This window comes from Pygoscelis adeliae, unplaced genomic scaffold (assembly GCF_000699105.1).
Source record: "Pygoscelis adeliae isolate BGI_AS28 unplaced genomic scaffold, ASM69910v1 Scaffold315, whole genome shotgun sequence".
NCBI lineage: Eukaryota > Metazoa > Chordata > Aves > Sphenisciformes > Spheniscidae > Pygoscelis > Pygoscelis adeliae.
In genome coordinates, this window is record NW_008824865.1 from 1,189,840 (window position 1) to 1,212,447 (window position 22,608).

The 22,608-nt window shown below is 42.6% G+C and overlaps 1 protein-coding gene across 1 annotated transcript in view; it reads right to left on the minus strand.

The window, feature by feature from the left end:
* Window positions 1-22,608, minus strand: part of CELSR1 (cadherin, EGF LAG seven-pass G-type receptor 1) — a 174,484-nt gene that overhangs the window by 76,228 nt on the left and 75,648 nt on the right. The window contains exons 3-4 of the mRNA XM_009324395.1: window positions 5,418-5,640; window positions 1,169-1,284 (exon numbers count right to left, since the gene is read on the minus strand). Coding sequence (XP_009322670.1) covers window positions 1,169-1,284; window positions 5,418-5,640 — 339 coding nt within the window. The remainder of the gene's footprint in view (window positions 1-1,168; window positions 1,285-5,417; window positions 5,641-22,608) is intronic.

The window sequence follows — 22,608 nt, forward strand, 5'->3', positions numbered from 1 at the left end:
CAGATATTTGTTTTTGTCCCGATGGAAAACATCCCCTAAACCTGTGACAACTAGAGGCTGTCTTCCCTGCTGAGGTTTAGTAAAGCCACCAAAGCCTTCCCACCCAGCTCCTGGGCTGAAGCAGGAACACAAGTGGTCCACCAAGCGGTCCACCAAGAACCTCAGCAAGCCTGCTGAAGTCCAGGGGGTGATTCCTGGTGGCTTCAACCACACTGTACAGCTGCGTGCTAACAGCTTCACCTGCTACCCCTGTCATGGAAATTAGCACAGCTGGGCATGAGTTTTTGGATGAAAACTTGGGCTTTTTTAACTGGGGAAATGCTCCTCTGCTGAGGCTGGGATGGTCAGGGTTTGTTCTGATCACACTTTTGTCAGGAAGAGCTTTGCCACTGCCGGGGCTGATTTTCTGGAGGAAACCTCTCCTCTGGGAGAAGGCCATGGTGGTAGGGATACGTGCCAGCCTGAGCTTCACTTGCCTTCCCCTCTCTCTGCTCCCACAAGCACCAAATGACACCGGCTTTGTCCTAGCACAGAAAGCAAGCAAACGCCAAAGCCTCCCTTTCTTGTTTCCTAGCCCACTGTAGCAATGAGTGGGCAGCTTAGTTCTAAATTTGTTGTGGGTTACAGCTTCTTCCAAGGGGACATGCTTCTACTGTGCAGCAGTGGATTCCAGGGACAGCATTGTTCCTCATCAATCCCTAATGAATGGCAGGTAGTTTTCACTTGTCTGCTAGCTTTTCCTTTGGCTTCCGTGCATTTTTTTAGATAACATTTACGCACCTAGTTTCACTGATGGCGTAGTGTAAAAATGCATAAACACATGTCGTTTATCACAGCCCGATAAAATGAAGTCTCATTTAAGCAAACATTGGCTCAGAGGCCAACTTTCAGGCTAGTGCCAATCTTTTATAGTAGTCATAAACTCTGGCTTTTATAACTGATATGTTGACAAGCTCCTGCCTACGACAGCGAGCGTCACCACCACAAACCGCTACAATCTGGAGTACTTTGCAATGCCTGGCATCAGTTGTTCACTGTACAATGTCAGCAGGTTACTCAATTAACAAGACAGCAAATAGCTGTATAAAATCATTTAAGTGCGTTTCCAAATGGGTTGAGAAGATCTCCTGACTGCAAGCAGAAACACTCGACTCGAGCAACACCTCACCTGCAGAGAACGTGAGCTGGATCTGCTCCTCAATGATCTCCAAGGCAATGAAGTCGTGCTTCTCGTTAAAACGCCCGTTGTAGAGGAGGAGAGCATTCCTCTCCCTGGTTGCAAACCTAGAACGCAGAGACGAGGGGTTAGTTCATGCTTAATGGCTTATGAATTAAAGACTGATGGTCAAGTCACCCAGAAGAAAGACGGCGTTGTATTTAGCAGAAAAGCAAGCCTTTGAATCTTTCCTCAAACAGATAATTATAAAATTGAGGAGTCAGCTGCAGGATAAATCTGTTCTTTTCCAATCAACAGAGGCAAGCAAGATGGGAATTACAGAAATCTACTCTGCAGAGATCTGCTGCGGATGCTGACCCTCACAAAGGGTAAAATTAGGCAGACGCATGATGCAGCGTGAGTATCTGACACTCGCCAAACAGTAGCACTTACTACACTTTGCAAACAGTCCGAAAGCTAGAAAGCATTTTCACATCAAAGGGGGAATACTTGCTGCTTGCTTGCTGTCTAAACGCTAGAGGCTACAAGGAGAGTCATCAAGTGATTAAAAAGACCTGATGGGGAGGCAAGGGGGAAAGAAAGATAAGAGTTACTTTAATAATGCCATGTAGACAATCAGGGTGCATCAATCAACAGGTCAGTCAATTGGAGGAAGGAAAATAAACACTTAAATGATTCCACTAAATCAGTGCCAATGAGTGTTTTTTGGTTTTATTTTTCTTGTGCTTCTAGTATGGGATGTATCACACCTTTCCTGCAGAAAAAGAGGTGACCCTACTTTCAAAAAAGCCTGGGTTTTTTTGTCAGCACAGAACTTTTTTTGCAAATTTCTGTGTGTTGTGTGTATTTTATAACTTTTAATTGAATCCTATTATCTTTGGGGATTTACACACAGCTTTCATCTACTTAGAAATGCAAAAAAATTATTACATTTTACATAAACATTTTTACAAAGATTAATATTATATAAAGAGAGAAAGAGAGAGAAATCATGGGAATTTCTTGTGTTTCCAACTAGCAGTGTAGTTTGATTTTGTATCTTGAACTTCAGGAAATATGCCTGATTTAAATTAACCCACTTTTCCTACAAATGAATTGAATGCTGAACACAACTAATGAAAACCGCCTTCCACGGACAGAAGAAATGATTCTTGTGCCTGTCATGTCACGTCTATTAGCAAGACCCTCACGCGATGCAACAAAACCTGCATTCAGAAAATGTGAAAGAAGCAGTATTTTAGAACATCAAGGTCTGGTATTTGAAATAAAGAATTTCAAAACCAAAGAATATTTTTTAACAAAAGTTGTTTGTCAGACATATGTATGTTGTGGATCACACCGAGTAGAGACCTTTCAGAACCAGGAGCCTGAACTTGAGCTACATGGAAATGGGAATTTTTATTCCATACATTTTTTAGTATTCTTGAAGGAGAATTAATTGTTCTGGTTCAAAAAAAAGGAGTCAAAATTTTGACATTTCCAATAAAACACAAACTCCAAAGAATATCCGTTATAGTCCATTAAGATATTATACTACTGATTTGATTATTTTTAATCAGTTTTGAAATATACCTTTATTTCTAAATGTATTTAACATAATATAAAATAATATTATAGAAGTAAAAGACAAACTAAATTAATTAAGACAATCCCGTTGAAATATTTCAATATTATTAAAACACTGATCTGGTTTTCACTTTTCACCATCAAACTTTTCATCCAAAGGAATACAGTTCCTGTAAAGCATTTCCCAAGAGTGCATTTTTCGGTGGATAACTGCTTCTTCAAAACTTTTTTGATCAGATCTATCCAGAATATAAATGAGCAAAAGAAATGAGAAAAATGAGTGATGCTTCTTCAGTGGGCAGAAAGACTTAGTTTCATCAGCAACAACAGGAACCTTAGTTCTGTTTCAATATATTTTTCTGATATGTTTACAATTCTCTACCATCATTTTAGTTATTAAACTATTATTTATTAAACTATTAAATTATTAAGCTATTTTTTATATTTCTTTACTCCATGTGTGCTCAGTTCTATTCTTTGCCACTAGTCAAAAGCATCTTTTGTATCATACTAATAGTTAAAACACTACTGCTTTTGAACTTGCCTGGTTATCACCAGCAGGGGAGAAAAAATACTGTTTTTTAATAGAAGGGGTATTTTTAATCTCAGGACATAGGAAACAAAAGACACTTTCTCAGAGACTTTTGAATAAATAGTGAGAAAACCTCTCCACTGACAGCGTCTCTTGGGGTGAATGAGTAGCAAGTGTTGGAAGGAAGCAAGGAAGACATATAATGTTGGGAGCAGAAAGACATGCCTGGTCAGTACCCTAAATACTTTTTTAAAAAAATCACATTTTAGTTATGAGACTGGACAATGCAAACATCCTGCTCTTTGCCAGGAGCGGGTCATGAGTCACTTGAGGCTGAGGGAAGCTAGACACCCTGGGATTTTATGAATGCTCCCAAATCACAAAATATGTAACGGCAAATCGTCATCTAGTCAAACTGCTAATTCTTGCTTATCCTCACATAATGTTTTCCACCTGCATTGAAGGATAATAAAAGCCAAAGAAATAACAAGTGTAAATAAAAGTGAACTTCAGGTATGAAAAGCGAAATGTGTCGTTATCGCAGACAGTGTGGGATGAACCCTATGATGGTCTAGACTTTTTATGATCATACTGAGTGGACTGAATAGCGTTTAGCTCATGACTAAATATGCCATCTTTGGTTTTAAAGGCGGTGAAGAAACCCTGGTGTAAGCACTACCTTGCCACAGTAGTTTGCCATTTCTCAATAACCCCTACACAGAGCACTCGAGTCACTTTAACTTGAAACACGCTACACGTCAAAGGTCTCTTCCTGAAAGCCTGAAAAATGACACCATGTGGCTGTGGGGACAATCCAAGGGTAGTGAACGTAATTTGTGCTGGCAGCCAGCCCAGACCACTCTTTTGTACTCACTGTAGGTCCGACAAGTCCAATAGAGCCTTTTGCTCCTCAGCTTTTACGTGTACTTAGATCGGATGCTCTAAAACAATCTTCACAGACGCAACTCTTCCTTGCCTTGTCTCATGTGCAAACCATGCCTGAGCTTTCTGATTTAACCAAAATGTCAAGATTCCACAAAATTTCAGACCTTAGGATTAAGGCAGATGAAGGATAAAATGGAAAGAAGCTGCCTGGCTTCTGACAGATGTAAAACACCAGGTAACTGCTGGGTGCTGGAAGGGACGTGTGCCTGGAGGTGTCCTCCCTGAGCACGTTCTCTGGACAGACGCACAAACACGCCTGTTGTTGTGGCTGTTGTTGTACCTATCAACAAATCCATGGCCTTGCCCTTTGGGGTCGGGGCTAACACATTTTGTGCTGTTTACTCACAGTCAACCGTGAGAGAGAACCAAAGGTTGATCCTGACCGGCTAAACCATGGGAAAGTGCAAACCCACACCCTCTCCGGAGAAGAGGCGTGTGTGCACCTGGAGCTCTGGCTCCACGGTAGACAAGCTCTATGCCTGACCCAGGAAGCCTTCTCCAGAAGAGGGTTTCTTCCCCCAGGATGTGTGAGTTGGGGGAGGAGAGCCCTGGTCCATGCAGCGCGGCTGCCATCATTGCTCCCCTCACCTCCTTGAGTGCCCCCATGGGAAAAGTGACAGCCAGTCCAGGAGAAGACTGTCCAACATGGGGACATTGGGGCAGATGGGATGGGAATGAGGCTGGTTGTGCCTGGCATCCAGAATGGGACCAGAAGCAGAAGCTGGGTGTGAAGGCCAAGAGGAGCGAGGCAAGGAGCTGGGACAGTTGGGGCTGTCCCAAGCCCAAGGCTGGGAACCAGCAGCCTGCACCTGAAAGTCAGGAGGCCACAGGCACAACTAGAAAAACACCTGACACGCTCGAGAGGCGGCAAACCCACCACCCACCCTTGCGCCTCTCCAGCCGAGGGCTGCTGAGAGGTGGCCAGAGGCCCTGGTGTCCCCTCTCTCCACGCCATCACCCCGCATTGCAGCAGAAGAAGGAGGTCAGGAGTTAGCACCTCAGCGGCATCCTCAGCAGGGCAGAAACCAAATGCTTTCAAACAACACAATTGCGCCCCTCTCTCAGGAGTCACTGTCAGAAATACCCAGAGTGACCTCTACATGTAGATAATTTAGTTGGTGACAATACTTAACAAACACCCCCCAAGTTCAAGCAGAGAAGCCACCAGCCACAGCGCCCTTCCCCCCTGGGACTTACATGAGGGAGACGGTGAAGTGGAAGCGCTGCCGCAGCCCCTTGAAGGTGATAAAAGACTGCGGTGGGAAGCTCCTGGTGGTCATCTCGCAGTATGGCCGCTCATATTCGCCTGGGGGACACTCGCACTTGAAGCCCCCGATGAGGAGGTTCACACAGGTTCCTCCGTTCTTACACACCCCTGGAGCACAGCGGCCGGAGCGAGCGTTCACCTCGCAGTACTCTCCTGCAAGGGGAGAAGCAGATGTCAGGGAAGGCAACACCTCACCACAGCAGCAAGCTGTGACACTCAGCTACCCAAGTGCTTCTGATAAAGACTAAGCTGCTTCCAAACTTCTGCACCTGACCCCCTCTGCAATCGAGGTACGAGCCTGTAATTGCAGGGGGGTAAGGATGCTGCATCATCTTTCAAGTCTGAATTTTCAGGGGGGTGCGGGATATGATTTGCTGAGCAATCCTCTTGCAAATATCCAACAACGTTGGCCCCCATTTTCGGTTTCCTTGGCCACTTCCAGACCCGGTGATAAATATAAAGCTGGTGACAGATAGATCTATATGGGAGGAGGTAACACCACCAGTTAAAAACTTGCACGCTCCCTGTCAACCAAAATATGTGTAAATTGCTCCGGCGTTTCACTATGGGTTGGAAATTGTGTAAACAGATAAGTGTTTGCACTTCGCCTCGAGTGGAATTTGGCTTTGCTGCCCATGGCAGCGGCAGGGCACGGCTGAGCTCGTGACAACACTCAGAAAATATTTATAGAAAGAATAAGCAGGATGTTGATGACATACGTATTGCTTCCACGTTTTCCCATGTATCCTGCAGGTGACAGCCATTTTCTGAACCTTTCAGAGATGTGTGCAGTAACTCTCCGTGGAAGTTACGGATTCTGTGTACCGCTTGCTGAAGCCGTTTTCACCCCAAATGCTTTGACTTTATTCTATTCAAAAGTCTGTATCAAGATGTGTTAAATGCAAGTACTAAAGAATCAAGTGTCTTGCTTTGTATGTACGCCGTAATTTTTCCTGTGTTTGCCCAAAATCTGAGAGTGAATCACAGTTTAAAAAAATAATTTGTGATAATAATAATTTGTGATAATAATAATTTGTGATAGTAATAATTAGTGTTCATAATGTAGAGAGGATATCCACTTAAAAAATCTGCGGTTGGAACAAAAGCGGCTGCTGAATTAATCATTGTACAGAAAGCTAAACCCTCTATGTGAGTTAATTAGTTAACATATATGCTTTGGCATGTGTCTTCCTAAGATATAAAGCATGTTCAGATCCTGCACGTAAAATTGTTCAGGGAAATTGAAGATGGCGTATATAGTTGAATTTTACCCAGTAAAAATGTCTGAGAAATAAACGTAGAGCAAAATGACACAACACAGCCAGCTGAAGGAATGAATACATTTGCAACAGTTCTATATTTGCATGATTACTTGCCACCAGATTATACAATTACATTAATTCAAGCGCAGTTAAAACCGTGCAAATGCATTCCTGGAGGAAAGTAAAAGCAGCGGGAGCTGTGGGCAGTGACTCACAAACAAAGGCAAATTAAAAAGGAAAGTTTTGCTCCAGTTGCTGCTCCCGCAGCCCTGCTCCCACAGGTTCCCACGCCAAAGCCGCCCGCGCCGGGCAGCAGGTTGCAGCCAGCGGTATTGCCACATCCAGACCTGGATCTGCGCCTCTTCTCTATGCCAGGCTGTAAACTGCAATGGTTTGCAGCTGGTTTAGCCACTGCCCCAGGTGTAGCGATCTCTGAGACAAGGTGAGGTGGACAGCCCCGCCATTTCGGCTCTCCGGCTTTGCTGCCTTTCTCTTCTCTCATCAACATCATATGCCCTTCAGGCAGGTACGATGTACGCTGGCAAAATGCAGGACCAAACACCGGAGTGCCGTGATCATGCAGTCAGCCACCTGCAAGCCCCATCCAGGTGGGCTCAGCTCCGGAGGACGGACCTCCGGCTCCGTGCTCCCCATGACAAGCAGAGCCATTGTACAACTGCCTCCTGACGAGCACATTTCTGGGTATCTCCTGGTGAGCAATATACTGGGGTGTTTCAGTATATTTAAAAAGGATGTAATACAAAGCACAGGGGAGCTGAACATGTCTCTATAGTAACAATTCTCACAGTTAACAAATTATGAAATAAATCTTTCCCATCATCCTACAGGGAGCGCAAGCCAAAACCTCTGAAGTAATAAACCATATAGCTGAGAGTTCATCTCCAAGCTTGTGCTTAGAGCTTTTCTGATTCAGCACTGATATTCCTATATTCTCACTTCAATATACGAAGATGAAATGCTGTGAAAATCACTTGATAAATATCTTCCTGTTTCCATTTATTAACTGTTGAGTACCAGGCAAGCTTATGTGAATACACTCTCCTTGATACTGTAAAATGCTCTACAATGTGTTTCTTTTGGGAGAAATTGTATGTATCATCCAAGACAGAAAATTCCCTCAGTGTATTGGATATGCCGAACAAAGCGCACACACACATCAGATGCTCTAAGAGGACACTACAGAAAGCACTTCTTGATGATCCGCTGCATAAGCACAGCCAATCCCCCTTAAAACACACACATCTCGTGTACCAAAACTCTCAAAAACCTGGAAAAACACAATTCCTGTAGAAAGACTAAACACAGGTTTGTTGCTTTGAAAAAAGTAGTAGGATATTTTGTGAAATAACTCTCCAACTCAGAGAGGAATGTAATCTTCCAGGCTTTCTGAAAACAGAATGATATATTTGGCAAAAGCAAATAACGCACAGGCTTGAATACACAGGGAGAAAAAGGAGCGAGCTATAAGGAGAGATTCCTGGCACTGTAGCACGTTGTGGAAATGCCATGGCAATATGGAGGCAAAATATAAAAGCCTAAGCTGGAAGTCATTGATGGTTCTATATTAATTCTGTGATATAACAAGAATGTATAGACCATTTGTTTAGACACCTATGCAGGCATAAAACTATTTAAGAGAAAAGAACGCTTACAGAAAAGTTCTACGGAATTGTGTTTATTACTCCTTTTCATTATGATGCTTAAAGAAGTAATTTAAAAGAATGTAGTTCAACTTTAAATAAGGTCCTTTGTCCTATGTTCATTCAGCTGTAGCATCATTTGATGTCCCAGTTACTGAAATTATTCTGAATTCTCTTTAGTCTGTAATGCAAATGAGAACTGCATTTGATGCATATTCTTTGATGTTGAATTTTCATATTTTATGTATATTTACCAATATATTAAATAGTGGTTTTGAAATCTCTACAGTAACTCCAAGACATCACTGTGCTTCAAGGCACAAAGGTCTACCAAGAAACTTGATAAATCCCTATTTACCCTTTTTTTCCAGAAGTAAAAGAAGTGCCTCAAATTACTTAGAAACATGGCATATTTGGCTTTATGAAGTAGCCATCTGAGCAAGTATTCGAAGCAGGGCTTTGATCAGGAGCACCTAGCCCCTTTTGGCCACACAACACACCTTTGCGTGGCTCTTGGGCTTGTCACTTCCAAGGGCGGCCACCTCATCCCGGACACATTGCTGTCCCACAGCACTGCCCTGCGGGAGCTTTGAGGCACGGCCTGAAAAGCGCCCTCAAAATTTGAACTGAAGCCTGCATGGACTTGAAGGATGGGCTGGTTGCTGGCTGGAGCCAGAGTCAGAAGGCCCTAAGGGAAGAGCTACTTGAGGAGCTGAAAAGGAAGGGATCTGCATCCGCCAGCCTTCGGGATGAAAAGCGCCTGTGTGCCTGCTCGCAGCTGAAGGTCGGAGGGCTGGGACATGCTGTCTGAGGGGATGTCTTGCAGTCTGGTGGGAAAAAATAGTACAGAAGGAGGGAGAGCTGCTGTGCAGCGAGGGTCTGGAGGGGCTCGGGTGATAAAAGCACAGCCCAGATAGCCGCCGCACGCAGCCTGGGGGTGGTCTGCGACACTGGCGATGCCAGAATAGCTCACCCCCTCACCCAGCCCGTGAAACTCCCCTTCGCTCCTCACAGCATTCCCTTTGCTAATATAATTTCATTTTTCGCACTGACCAGCATTTTAGGAATCACTTAAAAAAATAGTTATATACCACAGCTCTGTGGAATCCACGCAGGAGACGTGAAGCTTAGTCCCTCCAGCTGCTCAATCTAAAGCATGCACTGCCAGATAACACGGGCCATGGCTGCCTGTTATCTGCTGGGAGATTCTTGGGCTTTGAAAACATCCTGGCCCAAGCCAGCAAACAGTTTACTGTTACAGGATAGTAGCTGATCTCACTTGCTTTCAATTAATATCGATGACTCTTAAAGCAACAAGTCCTGTGGCTTTTACACAGCCCTTTAGGTAATGCTTCCTGGCTTTAAAGCCCTTGAGATCACAACGTCGTAGCTGCTTTCGACACTGCTTCCTCCTCTCAACCATCATATATGTATTCTCCAATTTTAGGACTAACTTTACAAAGATGTTAATCATAAAATTTCTCCTATTAATTTTATGTAAGTGAGGACACCACAATACCAGGTGTAACATAATTATGGTTATATTTCTATATTTATTGGAATAAATACAGAATTACTCTACACTTCAGTTTACTGCGATGTGTTGCCACAATATCCCTGTTTAGGGACTAGTCCTCAAAAATTTGTACTATTCTCTGATTGTTTTCAACTGAAATACTACATTAAATATATATTTACATGAAGCAGCAGACCTGCACTGATGTTCTTCTTTTTTTTTTTCCAGTTTCCCTAGACAATTGTTAATTTTTCACTCAGTATCTGTAATTGTTTGACTTGAACTGATTCTTCTCTCCTTTCCTCCATCCTGCCATTTGCTCTAGATACATATTAATCTTCTTCCCCATGTTTGTACTTGCTTCACCAGAATGGAAAGCATTTTGAAAAGCTGATTAAGCAGCCAGCCTAAAATGATGTACTTTAAAGTGGAAAGGAGAAACAAGAAGAAATAGGGCAACTAAATTCTTCAAAGAATTCCCATTGACCCATTGCCCTAATAAAGAACCAACTATCATTAAAAATGTATTTGCTGTCTTGCACATTATGGGAAAATCAATCCTCCTTTTCCTCTAGTAACTAAGCCGCTACTAACCTTAAATGACAATTGGCACTAAAGCAATCAGTGCACTAAGTAATAAGAAGGTTGTTAAAAACAAATTAGCTGCAGAATCGGCCTGGAAATCTCTACTGGGTCAAGAGATAAAGAGGTTGGGATGCAACGCACCCACTTTAGGGGTGGTTTCACCATAGTTTAGGCTGAGTGGGAGTTACCATAGTCCCCTCCCTTCCCCAAACTCGTTGCACTTTCCTCCCCCTCCCTTGTGTTGGCATTCATGTAATCCTGCCATTGACCGATTTGTGGAGCTAAGATGGCAAAACACCATTCATTTATTTATTGTAGGGTTACTGATCTTCTGATTAGGTCCCTCCTAGGATTGATGGGATGAATAGCACAGCAGGCACAAGGGAAGGAGGCAGGACCATGCACCCAGGAATAAGAATGAAGGAATGGTCTTAGAAAGGTTTAACTGCTATGGAAATACAGCTGTAAGCCATTTTAGATGGCTCTTGTGCGAGTGTAGTGGCTCATGCTTGACTTAAGCGAACTGAATCCACACCTTCAGTGGATACCCACCTCTCTCCACTGACTGTGCAGGGATGTACTGCAGGAAGATTTGCCTAAAACGTAGGCACAAGTCAAATAATAAAAATGAATATTGGATTTTGCCCATAAAGGGAAATTCATTACTTCAGTGGCTCTGTGGTGCATGAGCCTACACTCAGAACCAAATGGGAGAAGTCAGCCTCACCTCCCAGCAAATGCCACTTACCAATGAAACATTATACAAACAAACAAAAAACCATCTACTGGTTTTATGAGAGAAGTTACCCAGCAAAAGTAACCAAGCCATTCTGAATGAAGGAGAAGCTGGATCAAATAGAAATTAGAAGCCATTGGTGTACTAGTGACTGTGGTTAATTAGGGGACAACTATATTCATGTACTGTTTTATGCAGGTAACTCAGAAGTGCTATTTGAAGAGCAGAGGTAAAATCTGGGTCCCTTAGAAATCAATGGCCAATCCCCTACTGCCACTTCAGAGAGGCTGTGCAGACGCATTCGTTAGACTTAATGCTGGCACTGATGGTTGTCACTTTGTGAGGTTTCTACATTACGCTGCTACTAAACATTCAAATTTGAAAATATACTTTGGTCTTTCCTTTTACTATTCATTTACGTTTTTAGAATTGAGACTAATCTAGGAAAATTAAAATTAGCTTAAGGTCCACTCGGGTCTCCCTCCTCTCCTTCTGCTTTCTGCTCCCTTTGCTGCTTTCTGCACTGTAAGGGCATATTATGAGAAACAGGCTAAAGCAAAATAGAACATAAATACATAAACACACGCAAGCACACACCACACACGGAGACGTACACTCACACTGTTCAGGACTAAATCCCAGTGACTCGTAATGACAGCTGTCCTCTGTAATTTAAGTTGCTAACCATTCCAGATTCAACAAGATGTATTTGCAAGAGAGTAACCTGAATTTAAAACACTAAGCAAAATAACAACAAAAACATTCCTTTCACACACTATATGTATAGCTTGCCAAGTAGCTCTCTGAGGTGATAGATAGAAAACCATCCTGTAATAAGATACTCAGGAAATCACCGTTTTATCTCTGGATCTAGTTTAATTTTTCTGTGGACATAAGCACTAAGCTCTGAGCTGGTCCGAAGAGAGTGTGCAGAACTACCGGTGCTTTCTCAGCTATGTATCATCCCTCTCCTCTACCATCACCCTTCTCCCTTCCCTGTGCCTTCTTCCACAAAGAATGCCTTCCGGGCATCCTTGATAACTCACAAATCAGATTTCCAAAAATCATGAGACTGGGCTAAATAAAGGTCATGAGATCTTTAATCATGAGATGCTCCAAAATAATGAACATGGGAGGCTTTTCATTTTATTTGCCTCTGAAGCTGCAGGTGACATCTGCTGGCCCCAAGGCGTGTGAGAGCTCTTGGTGTTCAAATTCCAGTCCAAAACACATGACCAAAACCAGCTGCTCTGAGGGAGCTCCCATTCCCACTCCCACCCCAACAGGAAGATGCTACTTGACCCTTCCCAGCTCTTCTTCCCACCAGAGTCCTTGGGGACAGCATCTGCACCCTGGCTGTTCCGGGGTCCTGCAAGCTCCTGGGAGAAGGATGGCCACAATGAAAAACTCCCCTGGCCAAACAGGCAAGGGAAAGGCCAGGACCCCATCCTGCCTCCTGATCCTTCCCCACTAGCAACCAAGCTAAACTGTATTTTACAAAAGCAAAAGCAGGGAAAGCTCAGGTCTCCATCTCTCAAGCTGCTTCGGGCTGTGCCTGCATATGCACTGCACACGCAGAGCAGCCACTGAAATGGTACCTGGCCCCTCGCCAGTCCAAAATCAGGCCCAAGATCCTACGCGCAGCATCAGTATGAGCAGAGATGTTCCTCTTCTCCTCGCCTCCTCCCTTTCCTTGGTCACAAAACAAAGCAAAACAAAAAACAGCCTGCAGGAATGGGTGGATGGATGTTTTGGGATTTGGGTTTTTTTTGTGTTTTTGCATTTAAATGAGAAGGAATAATTGGGGGAAAAAAAGATACAATACTGAGGAGGATTAGTGATATTTGGGGCACATCTGTTGGAGAAATGAATTAGCCTGTGGATTCCAGAAATTATGAGCATGTTCTCAAGATGATATATGGTCAATTTGAATGGTCGCTGGACCTCGTCCTCCCATGCAACTTCCACCAGTGCTGGCAGGAACAGAGCACAGACAAAAGTCACGACTGAGTCTTTAATACCTGTTCTCTCTTCCTCGTATATTTGTTGAGGATTAAAAATTCTCAGTCATTAAGCTTCCACTGTGTCTACACCAGATAGCTCGCCTTTCACCTTCCAGCAATGAGGCCAGGAGTGGTACGAACACCAGAAGCACTACCAACACTTATCACAAGTACTGCAATTTTTTTTCCTGTAGCGCTCTGATGAGCAAAGAGCCAGACACTACAGTAAAAAAGAGGTGCACGCAACGTGCCTGGCTTCTCCCCGCTGCCTGCTCCCATCGCACCAGACATAATCACCCCCAGGCTTCTGAGGAAATGTTGAGGAAAAGCACTTTTTTGGAATGTGTTAGATGTGGTGGAGGAGAACAAGAAATAAAACATCCATGCCTTCAGCCTGCCACAGCTACCTACCAACAGTTTTTGCTCTATGGGATCCAACAGCTAATTTCTTAATGTCTTAATCTTTACTCTTGGCTGATTTTACAACTATCTCTAAGCTCTGTAAATTGTTGAACCATTTGTTGCAATGTACAGTGCCCTCACAAGGTGTCATCTCCCTCTGCATTTGACCCGTAGGTTAAAGCTTTAGACACCTTTTTAGGTTCTGTCCCTCACCCAGGACTATACACAGCACAAATCTACACAAGAGAAAAAAGAAACGCACCAAAATTTCCAGTTTGAGTTCTGTGGCAGGTTTATATGTAAGACGATTTATCATAATGCAAATCGCACTTATTTGGGGTAAGATATGGTGATGAAGCAGTGCCTTTCAAAAGCCTAAGCTTTATCTCTGGATGTATTTAGTAGGGGGAAAACATTACTGTAGATGTCAAAGATAAAACCCAAATTAGGTTATGCCATTGTGTCTGCAATTTGCATTATGTCTTACTTGGAATAAATCTCTTCCCTAAAATCCCACCTTAAAACCAATGAGAAACCTGGAGGTGTAAGAACAAAACGCACCTCTGCATAACATACGTATACTCATTTACAGAGGAATATCCCTCCCTCCATTTATTTTTAAGAGAAACAATCATCCTTTACATTTACTATACATACATCTGATATTATTTTTTTTTCTCTGCTCTCTGCGCCCCTTGATTTATCTCCAGGAGCATTACTTGAGGAGGGGCACATGGAAGGAACCGAAGGCTGGAGCAGCCACCGCGTCTTGCAGGACGTGTTCCCTTAGGGACAGCCTTTGCAGTCTGGTCCCTATTTGCATCCCTGCGCACCTGCAGGCACTTCAGCATGGGAACCAGCTGCCATGCCTAGTTCTCATCTCGTTCCATGGGCAGCAGTGAGAAAGAAAAAGGGCACTCATAGACTCGGTGTGCCTCTGCTGAGATGACAAAAAGGACTATTTCATTAGGCAAAGTTGCAATTCTTACTGGGCACTGAATGCTACCACTGGCACCGTTAATTCCCCAAGGCTGTTGTTCCACAGGCCATTGTGGCCTCACACCAAGCTTTTCAAAAGATATTAAACTATTTACGCGGATGAGGAAAGCAAGCAAGGCGTGGTGGCTGTGCCAGGGGTGTGTGTGCAGTTTTATCAACAGGAACTCAGGAGTTGGAAAACCAGACATGCTTTCAGGCAGCGTCAGGCATCCCGCTCACGCTGCCTTCCACAGAGAAGGACACCAAAGGGCTGCAACTCCCAGTTCCCAAATTTGTAGGGAAGGGGAAAGGTCTAGCACTTATTTTTCAGCAAGTTAACATCTTGAAGCAGTTGAAAAAGGGAACATACCTGCAAATAACTGACCTCAGAAAGAGAGGAAGAAAGAAAAGGGCTCGGGAATATGGGAAAAAGGAGTTCAGGGTCTCCCTTTCAATGGCAAACATCACTGTTTTCTTTAGAAGAGTCCAGCCCTTATTCCACTAAGATCCTGTTTAATTTTCTCAATGTAGCTGTTACAGACTCGATGTTTCGGCTCAGAACAAGAGACAAAGCACAGGAGAAACCATCTGCGCTGGTCCCCAGCAGCCCACTGGGATTAACTGCACAAGCAGCTAACTCTGCACACCTCCATTAAAGGAAGACTGGCGAGAGCCTGCATTTTGTGTTTTCCATAAATCAGAAGTTTTCACAGGAAAATCTCACTCTCACATCTTCTGCATAGTCCAATGCTATGGTAAAAATGATGGCATTTAGAAATAGGCAGGCCTCAAACCAAATCATGCTCCTTAAGGTCCTATGTTGTCCCAGAAACTCTGGTGGAAAGAAGCATAATGGCCAATTAGTGAGAATAATTGAAGAGAAGCCATAAAATATTAATAAAGCAACTGAAAAACATGCTTAAAGTAAATCTACTATTGTAATTACATCTTAGGAGGCTAGGATTTCAGAGCTTTATATTTTCATTTTATATGAGAATTATTAGGTTAAGAGAAAGTTATACTCAAAAGTACTGTATAACTTTATTGTGGATCGTAGGAATTCAGAGGTTTTGCTTGATAGGGTAGATAGAACTAGCAAAAACAATCTGATGCTCATCAAATTTCCGTTATTATACACTGAAGGCAAATTTTGAAAAAAATTAAAAATGCCCCCTTGCTTGTCAAATTAAAAGGATTAGGGTTAAAAAGATAATCCCATAATCTTATGTTTTGGTAGTCTCAAAAATATTTCCTACACAGGTCAATAAACATAAACTGAAAACAAAAAGCAACTTAATCAGGGAAACTGATTTTTCGTAATGACTCTTGAAAAAGTCATTGTAATGTCTCACACAACTCACAGAAAATCTCAAAATCAATGTATTTTTAAATCTACAGAATAGGTAGAAATTAAAAAGTTACTAGAAATTAAACAGACTAATCAAAAATGAATCCAGCCAGCTTCCACAACTTGTACTTAACTCTTGTTACAACAGTTTAGTAGATTAAAATTCAGCCTTTGTGTAAAATATGGTTTCATTTTAAAGTCATTTTAAATTATTACTGTCTTGTTAGTGTTAATATACTTTACTGTGTCATCTAGATTGTGTTTAATTATTAATATAAGACACTCATCTTCATAATAAAGTTTCTTAGAATACGCACATCAGTGTGGTGACCCCTTCAACCTGGGTGGCCCTATCTAATTAAAATATGCTTTTAAATTATTGTATTGGAAAATGCTGTTTAATAACTCATATGCTTAGCTATGGAGAATTTAAGAGACAGCCTGAAGTATCTTCATCTTGATTTTTAGAAACTGAAAATTCAGGCCAATGACTGCTCGGGAAGCTGCGATTTGGGAGCACCATACAGTGCGGGTTGCAGAACAAAACCTGCCCCAGGAGGAGCAGGGGCCGGGATGCAGGCACTGAACCATGATGCTCTAAACAAAAGAGCATTTGCAACAACAATGAAGTTGTGGTTCCCACCATGCTCGGCACAACTGTATTGCAGAACCGTAATTATCTTGATGTTCAAGGCCAAGTGCCTCAGTCTGGTGCTCATCTGTCGAAACTTTCAATCATCACAACACAAAGAACAGACACACAAGAAACTATATTTTTTCCTCCCTAACAGGACATTATCCCGATACCCTCATCTCTGCACCCAACCGTCCTTCCTGCCACTTTCCTGTTGTTCATCTACTGATAGAAAGAAAACTGTCTAACTTGGGAATTACGAAAATGTACAGAAGCCCCATATGTTCTTCATAATTCCGTTTTACTGAATCATAAGGGGCCTTCCTAGTTTTGTTTCCCAGTGTTGTAGGGGGCTTCCCAGTTTTGCTTCCCAGTTTTGTATTTATAGCCAGGAGAAAGGGAGCCCCGTTACCTTGTTCCTTGGAAGTTAACTTTCTTTTTTTTGTTTTGGAAGATCTAAAATATTTAATTCCAGCCTTCCTGGAATTTTTTTTTTTTGCCTTCAACTCTGATATGCTGTGAACATTGTGAGGGGCTTTCCAGAACATGAGGCACATTGAAAAAAATACTATCTCATTATGATTTTATCTTCTCCACAAATAACTTAAAGGCAAGTTGTTGGGTTTTTTTCCTCCTCCTTTCTCTTCTCTTTTTTCCCCATCTGATTTGTTTTCAGCGAGGAAAAAACAACCAAGCCAACTAGCCATTGGCAAAAAAAACCACTTAAAGGGTAGTCTAATATATGGGCTATTTTGACGCTTAGCAAGTGTATGTTTGCGTGTATCAGAGCACATTTGTGTGGCTTAAAATTTTAGCCAGCTAACCTTTCTGACATTAAACTATGAGAAAAACCCGCAAGTCTTACGTTACACAAGGCTTAACTTGGCTAAATTAATAAAAACACAATTGTAAACTATGGTCACAGAGAAGTTGGCCATTGTTTAATAAACTGCTGTTTAAAATATTTTAATTAAAACAAATCTCAGTGTGTGTAGTTTCTCTTAGATCATGTTCTGCAATGCATATATATGTTCACAATTATGATAGTGTGTGGGAATTTAGCTATGTCAGTGAGGAGGGGTTTTACACGTACCTATAAAATTATAATATCAAATAGCTCCACTTCATGTAATTATGCTCCACCTTCCACCTTTTTTTTAGTTATACCAATGAAGATAAGCAAATGCATTATAACAAAGGTTTTCAAAAAGCCTGGGAGAATTGCGACTCCCATTTAGGTGTGGTAACAGAAATCCCATCAATGTAAAACCAGGAGTACAAATCAAGAGCTTAAAAACTGCTGAAAATTGACGGAGCAAGATCATTCAAAAAGAAATATATGGACAACAGGTTAAAGACAATAAAAGAGATTTCACATATGCTAGAACAAAGGGAATCCTAAATTTAGACTGGTCCATTGTTAACCAGAATGCCAATAGGAAACCCGAGGTGCTCAATACGTATCTCTCTCCCACTGAACACCACTAACCGATAAGGTCATGCTCAGAGGACATTTTCTTGGCAAGAGGAAGGAAGGAGAGGTCAGGTGCCAGAGGTAGGCAGGTACCCACGCCAGGTTAGCAGTCTGCCTTGCTCATGTAAAGCCAGCTGCCTGACAGCAAACACGAGCTTAGCTTGGCACGGTTTCAGGGCCAAATGCGTTGTTTTCACATCAGGGATTTGACGAGATTTGACTTTAATGAAAGAGACTGAAGCCAATGTTAGCTATGGCAGGGGATTTGGACTAGATGATCTTCAAAGGTCCCTTCCAACCCAAACCATCCTATGACCCTATGGTTATACCTGGCCATTAGGGCTCGATAGTAAACACCTACATTGTAGAAAAGCTGGGGCAGCACTTGTTCAACAGCAGCAATGCCGTCACGCTGCAGTGCGTGCTCGCAGGCCTCTCATGTCTGTAAGCTCTTCGACTTCATACCGTACAGCCCCCAATTAAGAACCTACCTTCTCCCCATATTGTAACGTAATCTAACAGACATCAATGGCATCAATAGCAAGTAGGTCTAAAAATGTAATTGTAAGCATGGAACCATCCTCAGACAGGTTATTGCCCAAGTTCTCTGGATGCTGAATTTCAGCTATATGCTACTTAAAATTATCAACAACAGGAGAGAAAGTGTAAAATCATCAGTAATAAACTCTGCAGGTGACAAATAAGGGGAGTGGGTAAATTAAGGGAAGAACAGGCCAGCCACACAGCCATCTCAAGGAGAAGCAAAAGAAGATGAGCTGTAATCAGTAAGGAGGATTTCCTAGACCCTGAACTGTTTGGAAGAGCTGAACTCATAAGTATATTGGAGATGAACTTCTAAGGTAGCTTCTGAAGCCAGGGCTAAGTGACTATAATGCTGTGTGATCTGCTGCTTGCTTTTACAAAGCACGGTGGGAGCACCTGATAAGAACAGAAGTCTTGTCAAACAATTCTAAAACTAATTAAAAAGAACACACACAACATTAAGTCTGTAGCTAGGTTTCCACATGACAGCAGAGGACTTTGATCAGTGCAAGTATTTCCACGGGCAAGAAGGATAAGACGCGAGGCTCCAGAAGAGGCATCTGAACCCCCGGCACTTGCAGCAATACAGCCGAATCAAAGATCCCACATGCAGCATCTTGGGGCGGGGGGCAAGGGAGGGTTCATACATGACTGGGAAAACTTTCAAACTTTAAACAGCAGCCAGTTTATGCACATCAGGATGAGGGTAATGCGATAAAACTCTTTGCTTGGGTTTAGGAAAAGGCATAGCAGATTGATGTGAAGGCTGCAGGCCATTTACACCGTTTGAGAATTAAACTGTCAACAAATACACCACAGTAATCCAATTAGAAAAGGCTTTTTGCATCCTGACAAGTAAGCATAGCTTGAAGATTAGCTGAAGGACATATCCTCCAGATAAAAATCCACCTATAGAAGTAGCATACCTCTTCAGTGAGTCCTGTGAATCTGATATAAACTCCAGATTTCCAACATTCATCTCCTGTGACTTGGTGACATGGATAGAATATAATCAACAGAAACATGACAATATTTAAAAGTTTAATAGACTTCAGCTTTTGACTGTGTTATATAAAAATGTAACTTTACTCTGTTTTTATTGTTTCAGTTATCTTCTGGAGCAAGCAGTCATGCAGTTGTGCTATCAGGGCCATAGCCTCAGGTCCAATCCAGCATCACTTGGGTCCAGCCATAGGGATGTGGCATGCTGGCCCCATCCCTGCATGCATTAACAGTGAGCCTTGCCACAAAAACAAGCAAGGACCCATTTCAACATGCACAATAAATCTCTGAGTTAAACACTGCAGGTTGAGTGTTTAAACACAGGCTTCTGCTGAGAGCCTGTGTCAGGAAAGAAATGTCTTTCACGGGGATCTCCCCCAGGTTTCCAGCCATGGGCAGCCCAGGAATGGTGCAGAAGAGCTGCCTCAGCTGCTCTGGACTTGCCACTGACTGCATTTATGTGACCTGGAAGAGGCGAAGATGTTGTGCCTCAGCTTCCCATCCCTTTGGTGAGGGGGACAACACCCTCTTGCTCAAAGGGGTGTCTCAGAGGCTTCCTTTGCTGTTAGTAACTTTTGCACAGTCCATAGCAATCCTTAGATGAAAAGTGGTTTGTACAGGTACAGCTTGTAATGATCTGAAGTCATAGCTCTCTGACAATATATATAGACCCAAAAGCAAGAATTTTGCCAGGTGATACCTCTTAATCTGAATATCCAAAACTAATACTTATTTTCAGGAATTCATGATACAGAATGGACATCATGCTAAAAGGAGAGGAAGGAAAGTAAATATCACAATTGACTGCTGTGCTCTTCAAATGCAGCATGCACTGCCCAAGAGCAAATGGAAGACTTATTATCCATGGCTAATTGCAAAGAATAGGTTGTATGGTTCCTTATATGTTTAGATACCAAGTCAGCTCATGAGACGACATCTGGGGTTCATTGCTTTTTGGCATGGGTAAATGCAATGGTCATATAGGGAAACTTCAAAGCACTGAGAGTAAGATTTATGAGACGCTATGTCTCGCAGTACATAGCTGAGTGGTGAAGATCATAAAAAGAGAAAATGATAGGCTTTTCCAGCCTTTGCACCAGTCATGCTCTGAAAAATGTTTGGAGGAGTTAGGCTCTGCTTCTGGACCATCCACTGCACTGCTTACGGGGTCTTCGCCAGCCGCCCAAGCGCTGCAAGCCCCTGGGGGCTTGGAAGGGGCCACAGGCTGGGAGGAAACAGAGGTACCCGTCTGTACGCAACCGCTGCCAACCACAGGGACACAGCTTGCCACGTCTACACCAATGGAGATGTCTGCTTATTCAATGAAGGCAGAAGAGGGCTTTCCTCACAAAAATTTCATGCTGATGAGACAGAGAAAGTTGAAGACTGATGGAAAAGACTGTACTGGGACATCTGTGCAGAGAACAAAACTAAGGAGTACTAATCATAAGGAAGGATCTTATAAGCAAACAATCATTTATCTCTCCATCAGATGTGAAAAACTTATCTCAGCTGCAGAGAGCACCAGGTCCACAGCAATCAAAGGGAAACTGTGTTGCAGTTACGAAGACTTAGTTTCACTACAAACATCAAAACAGCATGGCATAGCACTGCTGAAAAAGAAGAAAAATTTCTAGACCTGCAGCATTATACAGACCTTCACTGGGGTGCAACCACCCTACATAAGCCTTCTCACGGTAGTGCCATACAGAAACTGTAAGGAAAGGGAACCAGGTATACTCCTCTGAGGCACCAAGAAACAAAGAAAGTTATTAAAAGGCTGATAGTCAGCACTCAACTTTTCCTGCATCCAGAATCAGCAGAAAAATTCCATGAAAAACTGTTAAGGCTCTTGCGAATGGGAAAAGATACAGCCTTTAAATTCTGAAAATGGTGCAAATCACCCAGCGCCCTAATAGCTGTAATTAAACTCTTGAAAATGAATATACTATTTTTAACAGTATTAGACCTTGCCACTGTTTTTGTATGTTTATTATATAAATGCACCTGGAATCCAGCAGCTTAACTTTGAAGACCTGGACTAAGGGACACTGTTAAGGCAGCACTGATATAAAACATTTTAGTGCCTTCACTGCATCGCCTTAACATTTGAATGAGGTATCAGAGAAATGACCCACGAAGCTGTCCCATACTGTAGACAATATCCCTACATTTGTGGGAGTGTTTGGGAACGACAGACTTTCTTCTTTTGTGTTTTGTGGCAAAGACAAACGTGGTCACGGCTGTTTGAAAGTGCTGGCAAAGCCCCACAACCCTGTGAGGATAATATTTGTTCAGCCTTGCCGTTGCAAAACCATGGCCTTTCATAAGCTAAACAAGGAGTTAAAGATGCAGTAAGGAACATGAAGGAATCAAATGAAGGTTTGCTGCACAGGATTTTGGCTGTTACACACCTGTGATCCCACCGCTCCAGCGGAGCTGCAGAAGTGTAACTGAGAATGGAATTTCAGACCCTCTTGCCCAAGATAAAACACTCATTACGGCTACCCTGGCTGCCAGGTTTCTCTACCTGAAAGCTGAAATTCTCCCAAATAAATCTCTCTGGCCTGAAGAATGAGAATCTGGTATCAGTCTGAGCTGGGAAATTACTATCTGAAGAATGGATATAAGTAAAGATAACACAGAAGCAAATCTTCACATTTTCTTTTACCGCTATATGTTTGCAAAAGCCAAATGCTGAGAACTTACTAAACAATACGAATAGGGACTTCGGGCACGATGCTGTGGAAACAGCTATAATTACCTTCTCAAGACACAAAGAATTCATGGCGGCCAAGTTAGATATCGTGATTCCTCATGTCAATATGGTATCACAAAAATAAATTAGGAGGAAAAATGTGTAACACGTAAAAGATCTCTAATTGCTGTATTTGATTACTAGAAGATTTACAACCACTTAAGATTTCTCCCCTCTCTGAAAGGAAATACAAGGAGAGATGCGGAGGATATGGGAAAT